At 40.5% G+C, this 17,560-nt stretch overlaps 1 protein-coding gene and 1 non-coding gene across 6 annotated transcripts in view; both read left to right on the top strand.

The window, feature by feature from the left end:
* QRICH1 (glutamine rich 1) overlaps positions 1-17,560 on the top strand; it is a 43,315-nt gene that overhangs the window by 18,753 nt on the left and 7,002 nt on the right. For all 5 annotated transcript variants that reach the window (XM_063114709.1, XM_063114710.1, XM_063114708.1 and 2 more), the window contains 4 exons: positions 5,429-6,463; positions 13,692-13,869; positions 14,446-14,600; positions 15,737-15,851. In XM_063114709.1, the coding sequence (XP_062970779.1) occupies positions 5,429-6,463; positions 13,692-13,869; positions 14,446-14,600; positions 15,737-15,851 (1,483 nt within the window). The remainder of the gene's footprint in view (positions 1-5,428; positions 6,464-13,691; positions 13,870-14,445; positions 14,601-15,736; positions 15,852-17,560) is intronic.
* On the top strand, positions 16,131-16,260 carry LOC134391431 (small nucleolar RNA SNORA30/SNORA37 family). Its single transcript, XR_010024970.1, has one exon. It is a non-coding gene; the product is annotated as a small nucleolar RNA SNORA30/SNORA37 family (small nucleolar RNA).

Genomic DNA, 17,560 nt, shown 5'->3' with positions numbered 1-17,560 from the left:
CAAACACAGGACTTAAATCAGCTATTTCCTTATTGGTACTTTGTGAGCTGATTGGAATTCTGATTATCACTTAAGATTGGTGAACCATTTATTACTGCCTTTTCTGGCCCTTCATGTCCAGTCTTTTACCCACATTTAAATCTCTTTCCTGACCATGTTTCTAAGTTCCTTTATATAACAGGAATTTGGAAAATGTTTCAGATTTGGATAAAGACTTTACCACTTTCTGAGGAGCATATTTGAGCAGTAAAATTCTACCAAGATCCCTAAGGTTTTGCTGACTCTTGATAAAAGGTGCAGATTAGTTTGGATCTCAGGTGCTGTGATTCTTCACCTCGTGGGGCACTCTTCTGGTATACTGAGTACTATCCTCAGTAGTCCCCCCTCAGTGGAACTCAGAACATGAAATAAAATGTGAGCCACATATGTTACTTTAAGTTCTCTAGTAGCCTCTTAAAAGGGGGGGGGGAAACAGGTGAAATTAATTTTAAAAACATTTAACCCAATATATTATTTCAACATGTGATCAATATAATAGTATTAATGAGCTATTTTACCTTTTTTTTGTACAAATCTTTGAAGTCTGGTGTGTTTTTTGCACTTATAGCACATTGTAATTTGGACTAGCTACATTTCAGGTGATTGCTAACTACAAGTAACTAGCAATTGGGCATTGAACAAGTGTAGCTTTAGAGAAAATGTGAGAGAAGAGTTGTTTCTTCTCCTGTGGAAATATGAAAGTAATCTCTTTGAAATTGCTATTTGTGAGGTGGAATTTAGAAATCCAACATACTCACTGCTTCAGCATGTTCTCCTTTAAATAAAGTAGTGGTTTTTACACTTAGCCAAAAAGAAAGAAACAAGCGAAAACTCAAGAAGTGGTATTAGGTACACATTATTTTCAGTTTCAGTGATTATTTGGGAGAAGAAATTCCTACTAGGGTCAATACACATGCTAACTTCATGGTTTAGTATGTATGCATCCCCCCCCCCACCCCCAACTACTCATTGATTCTTTAGTTGGATGGCTTAGTCCTTGTGTTGAGCTCTGGATTACTTAGGTTCTATATGACACTGAAGGAAAAAAAATATATTATTTATTGCAGACTAGTTAGGAACATAGACAGAAGAAGTCCAATAAAACTTCTAGACTGGTAGTTATCAAACTAGGGTGCATTAGAATCATCTGGAGGGCTGGACAAATAGCCAGACCTCGCTATCAGAATTCTGATTCAGTAGGTCAGGGGTGAGGTCTGAGAATTTGCATTTCTAGCAGATTCCCAGGTCAGTGCTGATCTGTGGACCACACTTAGACACAGTATCTCAAAAAGTTACTTGATGATATACTCAAAATAAATAATCTAGAAAAGAAGTCATGAGAATAAAAGAAACAGTAGAAGCAGCTCAAATGAGATCTAATCCCAGTTTGGTAACTTTATAGAAGACATAGAAAGCAGTCTGACCAGATTGAAATAGAAAGTCAAAATGCTTCAAGAAAATTAACACTGTGTATATTATATGATTGAGAGCCCAGAAGTAGAGCCACTAGTACTGTGTTTCTTCTGATGAACAGAAAAACAAAAGGCAATTTAAAAAACTCTTGAGGGCTGGCCCATGGCTCGCTTGGGAGAGCGTGGTGCTCACAGCACCAAGTCAAGGGTTAAGATCCCCTTACCGGTCATCTTTTTAAAAACAAACAAAAAACCAAAAAAACTCTGGAAAAGGGGGTAAGGGTGGGGAAAGGCTTTATGATGAAAGTATGATTCTGAAGCGAGTCATGGCTGTCTATGTTGGGATGCTGCACTTTAGGAGGCTGTGCACTGGAAGCCCTGCAGAACTGAGGACCTGAGCCATCCTCTCCCTCGGAGTTGGCAAGGTGCCCGCCACCTCAGGCAGCATTCCGGCCTGAGGAAGGAAGAAGGGAAGATATCCCTCCTCTTTAAGGATTCATTTCAGAAACTACTCACTGTACTTCTCCTTAAACTGCATTGGCCAGATCCTGACCATCTGGTCAGACCAGCAGCCAGGGGAAGCTTGAAAATGTGGTCTTTATACAACGTGAAAGAAACATTTAAAAACAGCTAAATATCTGACTATGTATTATTAAAAAAAGAAGGGGCCATCAGGAGTTTCTGTCACACCACCTATCAGAGATAACACACGTGTCAAAAAAAAAGTATGATTCAGATGTGAAGAGAACTAAAATATAGAGTGATTTATGAGGGATTGATAGAGGATAAAGAAACAGTGTTTTTGAAGTGATAAAACCAAACTTATTCCTCTAGAAATGTCCCCCTCGCCCGTTGATGTATAACTTTCTAGGGTACACTGGATTTAGGGATTATCTTTTTCCTTTGAGTATCTCTTGAGAATCATCCTAAATCTATACTTAAGTTTCAAACTGTGCTTAAAAAAAGTGTGTGTATATTCATATATGTATCAGTGTGTCTGTTGGTTTTCTGAGATAATTAAGTACTATAACCTTGAAAATTACACTTAAAAACCCATTAAGTTTTATTTTTCTCATGGTATAGAAAAAAGAAAACCCATTAAGAAACATAGAGTTAATAAAGCACAATACCAATCTCTGAATAGTCTTTCTTAAATTTCTTTAATTCTTTTTTTTTTTTTTTGTCTTTTTCGTGGCCGGCACTCAGCCAGTGAGTGCACTGGCCAGTCCTATATAGGATCCGAACCCGCGGTGGGAGCGTCGCTGCGCTCCCAGCGCCGCACTCTCCCGAGTGCGCCACGGGCTCGGCCCTAATTCTTTTTTTTTAAGAGGAATATTTTAGGAGCTCCCGTACTGGGAAGAAATATTTATCTGTAGTTTAGCAATTCTTTCAATTTACTTCAGTTTTGTTTCCTCAAGTTCAAATAAAATTTAATACCTTTTCTTAACAAGTATTAACAGTTATCCCTGAATTATAAAATTGCTGTTTTTTTAAAAAAATTTAGTTGTTTCCAAATTTGTTATTATGACCCATGTAGTAATGATCTAACCAGAGAAAATGTTATGTTTTTATATATAAAAAAAAAAAATTTGAGGGTGGTAATAAAAATAGCATGTTTAATTTCTTACTGATTTATGATGCTTAGGAATAAAGGTTATGAACATAAAAGGTCTGATAGTTTTATACGCCTTCTTTCTTTCTTCCTTTTTTTTTTTTTTTTTACTTAGTAATGGCTTTATTGAAATAATTCACATATTGTAAAATTTACCTACCAAAAGTATACAATTCAGTGGTTTTTAGTATATTCACAAAGTTGCTCAACCATCATCACATCAATTTTAGAATGTTTTCATCACCCCAAAAAGACACCCCCCCAATACTAACATACTTTCCATTACTATGGAAAATGGAATTATTTTAGACATTTCATATAAATAGAATCATACAATATGTGGTCTTTTTTGACTGAGTTCACTTAGGATGTTTTCAAGGTTGATCTATGTTGTAGCATGTATCAACACTTCATTCTTTTTATTGCCAAATAGTATTCCATTGTATTGATGTACAGTCAGCCCACAGAACCTATGAATAGGGAGGGCCAACTGTACTACACTATTTTATATAAGTGACTTAAGTATCGGCAGATTTTGGGATCCTGGAACCAATCCCCCCCCATGGATACTGAGGGACTGCTGTACCATACTCTGTTTATCCATTCATCAGTTACTGGGCATTTTGGCTATTAATGAACAATGATGCTGTGGATCTTTGTGTACAAGTTGTGGTGTGGATGTGTTTTCATTTAGGTATATACCTAGGAGTGAAATTCCTGGGTCATATGCTTTGTTTATCATATGGTATGTTTAACCTTTTGAGGAACTGCTAGGCTATTTTGCAGTGGCTACACCAATTTTGCATTTCTACTAGCAGTATATGAGGGTTCCAGTTTCCCTACATCCTCACCAATTCTTGTTATTATCTGTCTTTTTTTATTGTAGCCATCCTAGCGGATATGAAGTGATATCTCATTGTGGTTTTGATTTGCATTTCCTTGATAGGTAGTGATATTGAGCAATTTTTAATGTGTGTGTTGGTAATTTGCATATGTTCTTTGTAGAAATGTCTATTCAGACTCTTTCCCATTTTTTTGTGTTTGATATTAGGAAGAGATCCAACTTGATTGTTTTGCATATGGATATCCAGTTGTCCCAGCAGCATCCTTGATTATCTTTTGTCATGTGTCTCCTCCTATTATTAGATAGATATAGACCCTCATCTGCTTTATTTTATTTATTTATTTTTTTTAAGAGATGGCCAGTAAGGGGATCTTAACCCGTGGCCTTGGTGTTCCATCAGGACCACACTCTCCCAAGTGAGTCACAGGCCGGCCCTCTCATCTGCTTTCTTAATACCTGCCTTCTTATCTTCTACCTTCCTAATTCCTTCCTTTGGTTAGGGTAATTTAGATATGTATGTCTGATGGGAAAGCTTTTCTTTTTTCTTTTTCTTTTTCTTTTTTTTTTTTTTATCACATACTGTGTATAGCATCTTTTCATCTGCTTTTCCTGCTGAAATAACAGTAAGAAGACATAAGCTGCATTAATCAGAAATATGTGATCCAGGATATAGTAACATTGCTCAAATTAAATTACCAGGATTCTGTGTGGGGTTTTTTTAATACCTTCTCTATTAAGATGAGCAGGTATTAAATACCTGCTCATCTTAAATGAGCACTCTAAATAATGATGCAAAAGGCTGGCCAGTTGCTCAGTTGTTTAGAGTCAGGTGCTGATAACACCAAGGTGAAGGGTTTGGATCCCCATACCAGCCAGCCACCCCACCGCCCAAAAAAAAAAAAAAAAAAAAAAAGAAGAATCATGCAACACTGCTTGTGTTTTAAGCAGCAAAGTTGGGTATGACTCCCCTGGAGATTTCAAGAGCTTTATCTGTGCTGTGTTTTCTGCTTGTTCATGGTGGGAGATAGTTTTGATCCTGAATTGGTCATTTGGGAACTTAATGCCTATGGAATATACTTGTTTTTCTGACCTTCTAGAATAGTGTTCCCCATACTTGTTTTCGCTCACCCCATGGATAAAATATTTTTTTAACATACATGTAAATAAATATATATATATACATATATATATTTATAAATTATATACTTGTATACAAAAGACAAAGGGGGTGCATTTTCAGAGAAGAGTTAAAATGAGCAAACATTCTGATATTTCCTTCTTAGACACTCTTGTTGATTGACTTGCTTGCTCTCTGGGATGCATATGTGTTACTGCAAATGCAGTGTGATGCTGGAGAATTTTGCATACGGTTTTGGGGATTGTGGCCTCCTCAGAAGCCCTGGGAATGAAAGCCCTACTTCCTCACATTACATAGGGCCCCTGCCTGAGAACTTTTCTTCCCTTGGGGTCTGGATTCTCATTGCTGCCTGGTTCACTCACTAGTAAATCTTGTCGCTACAGGTACAGGTGCAGGTGCAGCAGTCTCCGCAGCAGGTCTCAGCTCAGCAGCTCTCCCCGCAGCTCACCGTTCATCAACCTGCCGAGCAGCCCATCCAGGTGCAGGTGCAGATCCAAGGCCAGGCACCACAGTCAGCAGCCCCCACCATCCAGACCCCATGTCTGCAGAGCCCCAGCCCCTCACAGCTGCAAGCAGCCCAGATCCAGGTGCAGCACGTGCAGGCGGCCCAGCAGATCCAGGCTGCAGAAATCCCGGAAGAGCACATCCCACATCAGCAAATCCAGGCTCAGCTGGTGGCTGGCCAGTCTCTCGCTGGGGGTCAGCAGATCCAAATCCAGACCGTGGGTGCCCTTTCCCCACCACCATCCCAGCAGGGCTCACCACGGGAAGGGGAGCGGCGGGTTGGCACAGCCAGTGTCCTCCAGCCAGTGAAGAAGCGCAAAGTGGACATGCCCATCACTGTGTCCTACGCCATCTCAGGGCAGCCGGTGGCCACCGTGCTGGCCATTCCGCAAGGCCAGCAGCAGAGTTATGTGTCTTTGAGGCCAGACTTACTGACAGTAGACAGTGCCCACCTGTACAGTGCCACTGGGACCATTACTAGCCCTACAGGAGAAACCTGGACCATCCCTGTTTATTCTGCCCAGCCCCGGGGGGACCCTCAGCAGCAGAGCATTACCCACATTGCCATTCCCCAGGAAGCCTACAACGCAGTTCACGTCAGTGGCTCACCCACAGCCCTGGCATCCGTAAAGCTGGAGGATGACAAGGAGAAGATGGTGGGCACCACGTCTGTAGTGAAAAACTCCCATGAAGAGGTAGTGCAGACCCTTGCAAACTCTCTCTTTCCAGCACAGTTCATGAATGGCAACATCCACATTCCAGTGGCTGTGCAGGCTGTGGCAGGCACATACCAGAATACGGCTCAGACTGTCCATATATGGGATCCCCAACAGCAGCCACAACAGCAAACCCCCCAGGAACAGACTCCACCACCGCAGCAGCAGCAGCAGCCGCAGCTCCAGGTTACTTGCTCAGTAAGTGAGATTTATCTTTAGCCATCCTGCTCCCTCAGGGCCCAGTGTAACACAGAACCTGCCTGGCAACCTCTGGCTTGTTTACTGCATGATGTTAGTCTTACAGTGACACAGTATTTAGTATTTGGGAATTGAGAGGAAGCAGCAGGTAAGGCTGTGCAACAGGCAGGAGGTTTATCCTTGTACCTAGAGGTAAATGAAATGACCAGTAACTGCTTTGGGGTTTTGGTGAGAGGTTTTGGGGTTAGGCACCCGGGATGCCTCTTTGTGATCTCTTAGGAAGAGTAAAGTTACAGGTGGAGACAAATGGGACATCCCATGTGTGATCTGCATCCCAGGAGCTACTTTCATGCATCACAAGTGAATGGATCCAGTTGGAACCCTTATCAGCACCATCCTCTAACCAACTGAGTTAATTGGCCAGCCTTTTTTTTTTTGACAGCTGGCTGGTACAAGGATGGAACGCTGGATCTTGGTGTTATCAAGATAGAGTGGAACCCTTATAGTTTAGTACACAGGCTGTAAACTCTTCATAGTGGGGAGAGGCTGTGAGATTGTCCCTTGTCTAGTTGTCATCTTAGGACACAGTGTAGGTGAATTAGAAGACCTAAAATACCTCTTAGTGGGCCTGTTAAAAGTGATTGCCTTTGAGAGCCTTGAATAAGCCACCTGTGCAGTGGGACTCTTCCAAGAGTGTTTTTTGTTCCCTAAGAATAGTCAGATAAGCCTTGATTAATTGGGTTTTCTGACATGACAGCTTTGTTGAAAAAATTTTTTTAACTTTTCATTTTGAAATAATTTTAGATTTACAGAAAAGTTGCAAAAATAGAACTTTGTTGATATTTTAACTTTATAATTTCTTGGTCTTTTCTCTTTTTTCTAATTGTTAATCTTAAATATATCACAAAGGCGTGGGTAGATTAATCTGTTAAGTAGTAAACTTTCTGGTCCCCTGTCTAGCCAACCTTCAGAGTGACATATAGGGCCTCTGGTCTCGTGGGACTGCTGAAGGTAGTGTGCCTCAGCGGGCATAGGCTTCTGGTAATGCATGTGAGGCAGCTGGCACAAGCAAGTTAAACAAGGATCCACACTCAGAAACTCAGGCCATAAATGATTAAGGAAAGGCTGACCAAGTGGTTTCGTAGAGGCAACAATATGTCATCTTAGGTGACTTTGTTAAGGACCTACTAAATATCTAGCTGTCAGGCCTAGAAGTAGAACAAGATAGAGTTCCTGTTTCAGGTAGCTTAGAGTCTAGTTGTGAGAGTAAGAACTTAAGATTCCTGTTCCTTTGAATTATTTATAAGGTAGCATAATCAAGTGCGACATTATGTGATATATATATACACACACACACACACACACAGACAAACTGGGAATTCAGAAATTCTAGATTTAGACATCAGCAGAAGCATCTTTGTGGGAAAAGTGGGGTTTGAACTGCAGTTTATAGCTTAGATTGACAGAAGAATGGGGCAACATAAATACAAGCCAGGGATGGACAGAAGGGTTGTGGCCTAGGATGACATGAGAGGGGAACTGTGAGAGAGAGTTTGTACGGGCAGTGGAGGTGGAGGTGGGGGTGCTGTCTTCCCAAAGTGAAGAATTGAATTTGATCTCATCTGTGGTAGGAAATCTGGAATTTCCTGAATTTCCTAACAGTACTGGTGATAAGAGGAATCAAGCAGAGGTATATAAAACTGATTGCATGTAGGAGAGACCAGCCAGTAGATGTGTTATGGGCTCCATGCTCAGCTTTTGCTCACAAAGATGGAGCCCATTAGGCCTCCCTTTAACTCTCCTGGGCTTGATGGCCCAGTGGAAAGTCACGCCTCTTTTGGTACTTAATTGGGCTCTGTAAATTGAATGTCTGGGTCTTCCAGCAGAAGATTCTTTCTGGAGTTTATTTTAGTGCGCTTTGTCTCCTTTGGGAAAGCCTTATGGGGATTTAAGTCAAATGTTGTTATTAGAAAAAGGAAAATTGGGAAGAATACCCATCACCAGGAAAAGAAGAGTTTGTCCATATATACTGCAAACATCCCTCTGCTCTTATTATCAAGCTCTGTGCTAGGTGATGGGGAACAGAGATGAATAAGACAGTGTCCTCCACTCTTGAACCACTTATAGCCCATGGGGAAGACAGTTGTGCTATAATATAAGTTGAGCCCTAAGGAGAGTTGGTGACAATGTGTTGTGCTCCTTCATCTGTCATGGGTTGGGGAGGCCATATCCTTTATGAAGACTATCATATCTCCTGTTTTAAAAACCAGATTTATGGTGAAACCTTCCTCCCTTGACTTTGCATTCACCTCCATCTCTTGCCCTATTTCTCTGCTCTACTTTATTCCCAGAGCTCTCAAAAGCATTATCTTCACAAGCTGTCTCCACTTGCTCTTTCATCTCATGACAATCTGTTCTTGGCCAGGTCTGCCATGACCTCCCTGTGGCCAGATCAAATAGGCACATCTGTTTTCATCTCACAATAACACATCATGCAACTGACCATACCTCCCTTATTGAAACTCTTTTCTGTGGGTTTCCATGTTATAACACACTCCTGATTTTCCTCCTACCAAACTGATTCTTCTTCCTTCTCAGGAGCCTTTGCTGCTGCTACCTTCTCTTCTGTCTGAACTGTACATGATGATGTTCCTCAGGTCTGAATACTGGCCCTCTTTTCTCCCTAAGGGATTTCTGTTTTACAGATGAGGAAACAGGCACAGAGGGGTTATAAGTGACAAGGCCAAAGCCATGGTTAGTAAGTAGCAGAGTTGGGATTCAATCATGGACAAGCTGGCTCTGGAGCCTATATCTTAACCCCTGTGCAGCGTTGACACATAGATCTAAAGCTCTGAACTACGTCTTTTTCCCTTAGGACCCTTTCCACACATTTGTCTGCCTACTTAACATTTATGTGGATTTATTGACAGTCTCAGATCTTCATTAGTACCACTTCTACCACTGTCAAAAACTTTTCTGTCTTAGAATGTAGCATCACTATCCACCCAGTTGTTCCACCCAAAAAGTCCAGGAGTCATCCTTGTGTCTGCTTTCCCTTACTACTCCTAACCAGTTCATCAACAAACCATGTTGGTTTTACCACCAAACTTCTCAAAATCTCTTCTGTCATCTCCACTGCCACCATTCTAGTCCAGGTACCAGTACTTGCTTCCACTCTTGCTCTTCAGTCCGTTCTCCATAGAACAGCAAGAATAACCTTAAAATGTAAGATCATGTTGCTTCCCAGCTTCAAACTCTCCAAGAACTCCCATTACATGTAGGAACAACTACACCACAATGTGCAATACCTTACAACAGTAGTTTTCAACCTGGATTATATTACTCCCACTCCCACTCACTGATAGACATTTGGACATGTGTAGGAGAATTTTTCATTGTCAAGATGCTTGAGAATGTTACTAGCATTCAGTGGGTGGAAGCACACCATGAAGGAGGCCTGCTAAAAAGCCAGAACAGAAGTAGTGCCTCACATGCTCTGGCCCTTGCCTATTTGTCCAGTCAGACTCCTAGATTTCTTACTTGGGTAGACAGTGTTGCCATTGAACAAGGTAGGGGGGAACTTTGGGGAAAATAGGTCTGGGCAGGGAAGGTTATAAGTTCTCTCCGTAGATGTTAGTGTGAGATGGCTGTGAGATGTTTAGTTGGAGATATACAGTACCCACTTAGGTACATTAAGGGGAGGTCTAGCTTGGAAGCGCATAGTTGACAGTCGCTTTCAAAAACATTGAAATCCAAACTGGGAAAGTGGGTGAGGCTTACCAGGGAGAATGTGTAGTTGAAATAAGAAGTGGGTCTAGAGTGGAGCTTCAGGGTTGACGAACATTTAAGAGCCTGACAGAGACAAAGAAACCCAAGGCAGATAGAGAAAGAGCTGCCAGATAGCCTGGGGAGGTCCAGGAGAATGTGGTGTCATGCTGAGCAGAGAAAAAAGGAGAGAGTTGTGAGTGGCATTATCGGAGTGCTCTGTAGAAAGGTCCAGTAGGTTAGAGCCAAAGCATCCATTGCTTATGACCTTTTCATTTCAGGTATTTTTGCCTAGGGGTTACAGGGGATGGGAGGAGAGATGGTGCCAGTGGTTATCAAGAAGATAACCCAAGAAGAGATCACTTATTTCTGGGGTAGCCAGAATAGTGATTGGAGCTCTGAATGCGGCACGGGGATCAGATGTCTACAGAAATCAGAGAATGAGTCCTCAAGTCAAAAGTACAAGAAAGGGCAAGAATGCTGAGGCATAGCTATAGACTTGGCCTTGACTAGAGCAGTGACTGGTTACAAACCTTTTAGTAAAATGGAGTGTGGGAAAGGTATATTGTTAGATGAGCTGAGAAAGTGTTTCTTGATTTGGTAAAGGGAGGCTTGGGCCTGTGTGCAGGAGGAGGAATAGGGGACTTCTGCATGCCTCACTTTGGGTGCTATTTAGTCCACTGGCCCTGAGCTTGGCTACCTTTCTGACCTGTGTTAGATGTCTGAGAGGGGCTTGATTGTTGCCAGTTAATGGAACTATTTTGGAGTAATAGCTTGATTAATGGTTTTCTTTTGATGACTGCTAGAGTAGTCACTGGAGTCAAGGAGAAAACTCACTACAAGTTTAACCAGGTCTTTGCCCCGAACAGTGGTTTAATGCAGTTTTATATTCCTGGGCCTAACATAAAGCTTTGTACATGTTTGTTGAATCAATGAATAAGAGAAACTAGGGCTTTCGCATGATTTGAATTGATTTCTTGATGTTTTTCAACACTTTTGAGAGCCAAGGTACATTCTTTGAAGACATGTGGTAACTCGATTCTCTCCCTTTAAAATCAGAGCCAAAACTAAGGAAATTTGAGAATCTTAACCTTGAATTTTTAATATTTGAGGGTATAAAGATCTCTTTAGAATCTTTAGGTGGTAAGTAGCATATTTATATAAATACTCATTATAATTTTGTATTAATCTCATTAGTCTGTAGCCAAGTAACCAGGGAGTCTGGGTTGGAGGGATTTTACAAGAAGGGAGGGCTGCTCTTATCAGGGGCAGAGAATGAAAGTTTACTGAGCATCATATGTAGACCTTGGTTAAAATCCCATGTAGTTGAAATAACAGTTGTAGACCAAACTTTATATAAAGGTAAGATTTATCTCTACCTGTCTCTGCCTATTCAGATCTTAACAATACTTTTCTTTCCTGTCTGTTTATATAAAACCCTGTACCAGACTCCTTGTTGGGAAAAAAAAAAAAGGAGTATTTGTGAATTGTACTTTCATTATAGAAACGTTAGAAAACATAGAAAAGTGGAAGTATTTTAATGTTATTCATACATTCACCGCTCTATTACAGTTTGATAGAGGGGGAATCAGGTTTATTTAGGTGGTTGTCTTTTTTTTGTTTGTTTGTTTGTTTGTTTGTTTTGTTTTGTTTTGTCTTTTTCGTGACCGGCACTCAGCTGGTGAGTGCACCGGCCATTCCTATATAGGATCCGAACCCGCGGCGGGAGCGTCGCCGCGCTCCCAGCGCCGCACTCTCCCAAGTGCGCCACGGGCTCGGCCCATAGGTGGTTGTCTTTATATTTTTTCTACATTTTTGTGTCATTTCTTTGTACTTAACCATGTAAGTAACATATGTAAAAATGTTATTTCTAGTCTTAGTTAACATGTTTTTAATATCTACTTTGTGTAGTACATTTGGGTGGATATAGTGTAATTTGCCTAACCAGTCGTCTTTTGTCGGACATTCATATTATTTTAGATTTTTTCCTAGTGTAAACAACTCTGCAGTATGTCTTCATGCATAAAGTATACTCTCTATTTTGGTGGTTTCCTTAGGACAGAGTCCTAGGTCAAAACATATGTTTTCTTGAGTCTTGATACATAATGCCAAAAACACTGTATTCCTTTATCTCCCTGCTTAACAATGTATCCTATCATAACTAATAGGATCATTTTTAGTTTTGTTTGTGAGCAAATTTGTATATCATGTAAAAATTATTTTGCCTTCAACTTGAATTATTTTTTACATTCCTCAGCTGGCTGGGTAAGGGAGGTAGGTGTAGGCTCTGGCATGGGGGATTGCTCATGGGGATTTGTTCAAAGAATGTAGGTGGGTATGTGAGACCCAAGAACCTGTACTTGGTATCTGTGTTGGTGTCTGTCCAACCCTTCAGGGATTGTGATTGAAGCTAATGGACATTCTAAGCCCCTCTTCTGCGTGGGCTGGCTGTTATACCATTGATTATGGGACCACTCTTCCTTTGGAGGCAGGAAGACTCCTATCTTCAGAAAATGGATTATATCCTTACAAGCCATAGAGTATTTTTTAAATTCTGTTTATTTATTGTTTTTGATAGCTGGCTGGCATGAGGATCTGAACCTTTGACCTTGGTATTATCAGCACCAGACGATCCCAAGTGAGCTAGCTGGCCAACCTCCAAGTATTATTTTAGAAGGAACATGAAAAAAATAGACCTGGAGAAAGCATGAAGACTCACGTCTTACCTCTCATTTTACCATGGCAGGGGAGAGGATACCACTTAGTTGTACTTTTCTTTCTCTAAACAGTGGTTCTCAACTATGGCTGAACATTAGAATCACCTGGGGAACTTTTAAAAATACTGATGCCAGGTCCCCACTTTAGACCATTCAAATCACAATCTCTGGGCCCAGGCATGGGTATTTTTTAAAAAGCAGTACAGATGATTTTAAGGTGCAAATAAGTTTAAGAATCAATGCTCTGGACACTGGATACTCAAAGTGTGGTCTGCAGACTAGCAACCTTGGTGTCACTGGGAGCTTGTTAGAAATGCAGAATCAGAATTATGCATTCTAATAAAATACCCAAGTGATTTGTTTGCACATTAAATTTGAGGAGCAATGCTTTGATCCAGTATTCCTCAGTGGTGACTAAATATTATAATTACCTTTTTACATGGGGAGTTTTAAAAACACTGATATCTGGGCTCCACCCCAGAGAGAGATTCTAGGGTAAGTCTGGGTATTTGTATTTTTAAATATAAGATTCACACGTGTAGCCAGGACTGAGGAACACTTCACTAGCCCAGTTGCATTGCTGCTTTTGTTGTCCTTGGGATAAGAAGTAGAACTCCATAGTTTCTTGAAAGTAGGACAGCAAGAAGACAGATTTCTTGATTTAGTGAACTATTTTTCTGATAGTTTTGTAGAAGGACCTAACGCGAAAGAGTATTGACACATTTTTGATGGTTTCTCTCTCGTAGGCTCAAACTGTTCAAGTTGCTGAAGTGGAACCACAGTCACAGCCACAACCTTCCCCAGAACTTCTGCTTCCAAATTCTTTGAAGCCAGAAGAAGGGCTTGAAGTTTGGAAAAACTGGGCCCAAACCAAGAACGCTGAACTAGAAAAGGATGCTCAGAACAGATTGGCACCCATTGGGAGTGAGTGTTTGGGAGGGAGAGTGGGCTTTGTCTAAATTGCAGCGGTACTGAAGTAACAGGAGGATAGAATGGCAAGAAAGTGACACACCCTGGCTCTGTGGTCTAGAGAGCACCATCTGAAATAGTATGCTGAATTCAAGACTTAGCAACCAGCAGGCCTGACCCTGTGCAGATGAGCAAAATTTGTGCGGTTTGCCTAAGACCAGGAATTTTTGTACATGTGGGTTTCTGGGGTTGACCTAGCAGACGTAGGCAGAGCTGCTTCTGGGAGAAAATGGGAACCAGTGAGCATGCTCAAGGTCCTTCTTCCTTGATATTAAGCTCATGAATTTACTCACATTATAGAGGGTGGATTCTGTTTTTTTCTGCTTTTATTTCTTGACCCATAATAATTTTTTGGATACACATAATTTTGAGGAGGATTATAGGCCAGTTCTGATCATAGGAACAAGTGGCCATTCTATCCCAGCACCCTGATTGGGTATCTGCTCCGAGCCCTGCTTTCAGGAATATAAGCTATCAATAAAGAGACAACTATTGCCAGGACACCATTCACCTTTGGGGCTTGTGTTGCAGGGCGCCAACTACTGCGATTCCAGGAAGATCTCATCTCCTCTGCTGTGGCCGAGTTGAATTATGGACTCTGTCTAATGACAAGGGAAGCTCGAAATGGAGAAGGTGAACCCTATGACCCAGATGTGCTCTACTATATTTTCCTGTGTATTCAAAAGGTAGGAAATAGATCTTCACAGAGACATGTTTGAGGTATGTTCCCACTGGGTGTTTGCTAGCTAGTCAAGTTAGTAAAATGACAGGCAAAAGGTTAGAATAAGGACATTCTCTTTCAGCTATGTAATGAGTTTTAAAATATACATTTTTCTAAATTACAGAGACCTTCCTGTTCACTTTAGAAAATAAAATAAGTAAACAAACACTATCCATAATCTTACCAGCTGGAGAAACTTCTGTTAAAATATTTGGTAATTATCTTAACAGCCTTTTTTTTTTTTCCAAATCACAAAGCATATATGTACTATATTTTTGTTAAAGTAAACATACGGTTTTTATAAAAATAATTTATCCAAAACAAACTGGTGCTGACACACAGCTTTCTTCTCATTGTTTCCTTCATTGACACAAAATAATTATTTAAAAGAGTCTAGCTGGAATAATATACAAATGTAGTTGGATTTTTAGGATGTCTAAGGTGAAGCATAACAGAAACCTGTAAACTGGCAGTTTGGGGAAGCAGAGGTAGATTTCTTAGTATTCAAAAGCTCTTGAGGAGAAACCCACAAGTGTGGTTGAAGAGGGCCTGCTGGTTGGGACTCTCTGTTGCGTGATCCTGAGAAAAGTCTGCCTCCTACTTTGTTCCTCTTTCTTGCTGGTCTTAACTCAGGTATCATGTGAATTGCTTTATGTGTTCTGCCTCATTCCTTGCTTTCCTCAGTCCTGGAAGGCTGTCACAGTCATTTCCATTTTCAGACAAGGAAACTGACCCCCATAAGTTAAAAGACTTGCACGTGTTGTTTAACTTATACAATACCTAATAAGAGTAAGCCCCAGAGCCTAACCATGATTTTTGCTACCACAAGACAGTGCCTTGCTTGGATGAATTAGCCATTCACAGAATATGTCTTACTAACCTAACTCTCATGAATGTTGTGAGAGTGAGGTCATGTGACCTGAGGCTTGCCATGGAAGTGTCACATTCTGGACAGTTTTGACGTAGTGCCTAGGTTTGTTTGGGGTGGAGGGATGCGGGTTGAGTAGGGAGCTGTGGTGGTGCTGGTATAAAAGTATGTTTATTTCCCCTGAAACTTTTACCTAGACTATCAATAACTTTTATTAATTGTTTTCCTTTTAGTATCTTTTTGAAAATGGAAGGGTAGATGACATTTTCTCTGATCTTTATTATGTTCGATTCACGGAGTGGCTACATGAAGTTCTGAAGGATGTTCAGCCCCGGGTCACTCCACTTGGTAAGTCTCCTTTGTCCTTGAATTTCTTTCCTACCTTGGTTTTAAAAAGATTGGCAACTTCTGTGGCTGGCTAAAATATAGTATGTAGGCAAGGGGGCTGTAAATCCTAGGCAGCAGCATTAGCCTCTGTGCTGCTTGGCGTGATGTGGAAGGGGTACTACTCCCCAGAGAACCCTGCTGGTCCTGGTGTGACAAAGACACAAGGGCATGCAGAAAGTAGTGGCATAGTTACTATCTTTTTTTTTCTATTATATTTATTGATTAAAATTAGAGTCATTGCTGGCACTTTCACAGGTCTTCTCCAGGCAGTGGGGCCAGGATTTGGTAATTGGTGCTAAGAGAAAACCCTTGATTTCATCCTTGCCTTGGGGGACTGTACCAGCAGCAGCTGTCACTCAATGGGACAGAGAAAGAATTAAAATTATTACAATTATGAATTGTGAACAGTTTCAACTATAGAACATAATTTTTGCTTTACCCACAGGTTAGCTTCCTGGGCAGCATGTTATATTGAAAAAAATATAGGCTTTTCAGTAGAATATCTGAGTTGCGTTTTTTTTTGTTTGTTTGTTTGTTTTTAATAGACTTTGTTTTTTTAGATGAGTTTTAGATTTCCAGAAAAATTGAGTAGAAAATACAGAGAATACCTATATACCCTCTTGCATGTACACTTTAACACCCAGTTTCCCATGTTATTAACATGTTGCATTAGTGTCGTACATTTGTTACAATTGACGAACCAATACTGGTAAATTATTATTAACTAAAGTTCATAGTTTGCATCAGGGTTTATGCATTGTGTTGTGCATTTTGTGGGTTTCTATAAATGTATGATAACATGTATCCTCCAGTATGGTATCATAAGAATCTTTCACTGCCCTAAAAATCCTGTTCTTTACCTATTCATTCCCTCTCTTCCTCAACCTGAGCTTCTGACAACCACTGATCTTTTTATTGTCTCCGTAGTTTTGCCTTTTCCAGAATGTCATATAGTTGGAATAATTTGGTATGTAGCCTTTTTAGACTGACTAATTAGCACTGACTTATATTCCATTGTATGGATGTACCACAGTTTGTTTATCCATTCACCTATTGAAGGACATCTCATCTTGGTTGCTTCTAAGTGTTGGCAGTTATGAATAAAGCTGCTATAAACATTTGTGTGCAGGTTTTTGGCAAAGGAATAGACGGATAGATCAATGGAAGAGAACAGAGAACCCAGAGATAGATCCACACAAACGTAAATTTATCTTTGACAAAGGAGAAAGGATAGACTCTTTTAACAAATGGTGTGAGAACAACTGGAGATCCACTTACAAAAAAATGAATCCAGACACAGACCTTAAATCTCTCACAAAAATTAACTGAAAATGGATCATAGACCTAAATGTGAAATTCAAAACTCTAATAGTCTTAGAAGATAACAGGAGAAAATTAGGTGACTTTGGGTTTGATGGTTACATTTTAGATACAACGTCAAAAGCAGTTTTCTGTGAAAGAAAAAATTGGTAAGTTGAACTGTATTAAAATTTAAAACTTAAGTTCTGCAAAAGATACTCTTAATAGAATGAAAAGACAAGCTAGACTGGAAAAAGATCTTTGTAAAGCACGTATATGATAAAGGACTGGTATCTAAAGTAAACAAAGAATTCTTGGGGGAGTGTGGTGCTGGTAACAACCAAGGTCACGGGTTCAGATCCCCATACCAT

This window comes from Cynocephalus volans, chromosome 11 (genome assembly GCF_027409185.1).
Source record: "Cynocephalus volans isolate mCynVol1 chromosome 11, mCynVol1.pri, whole genome shotgun sequence".
In the NCBI taxonomy this organism is placed as follows: Eukaryota; Metazoa; Chordata; class Mammalia; order Dermoptera; family Cynocephalidae; genus Cynocephalus; species Cynocephalus volans.
Note: the sequence above shows the minus strand (reverse complement) of the source record. Positions and strands in the feature narration are given on the sequence as shown.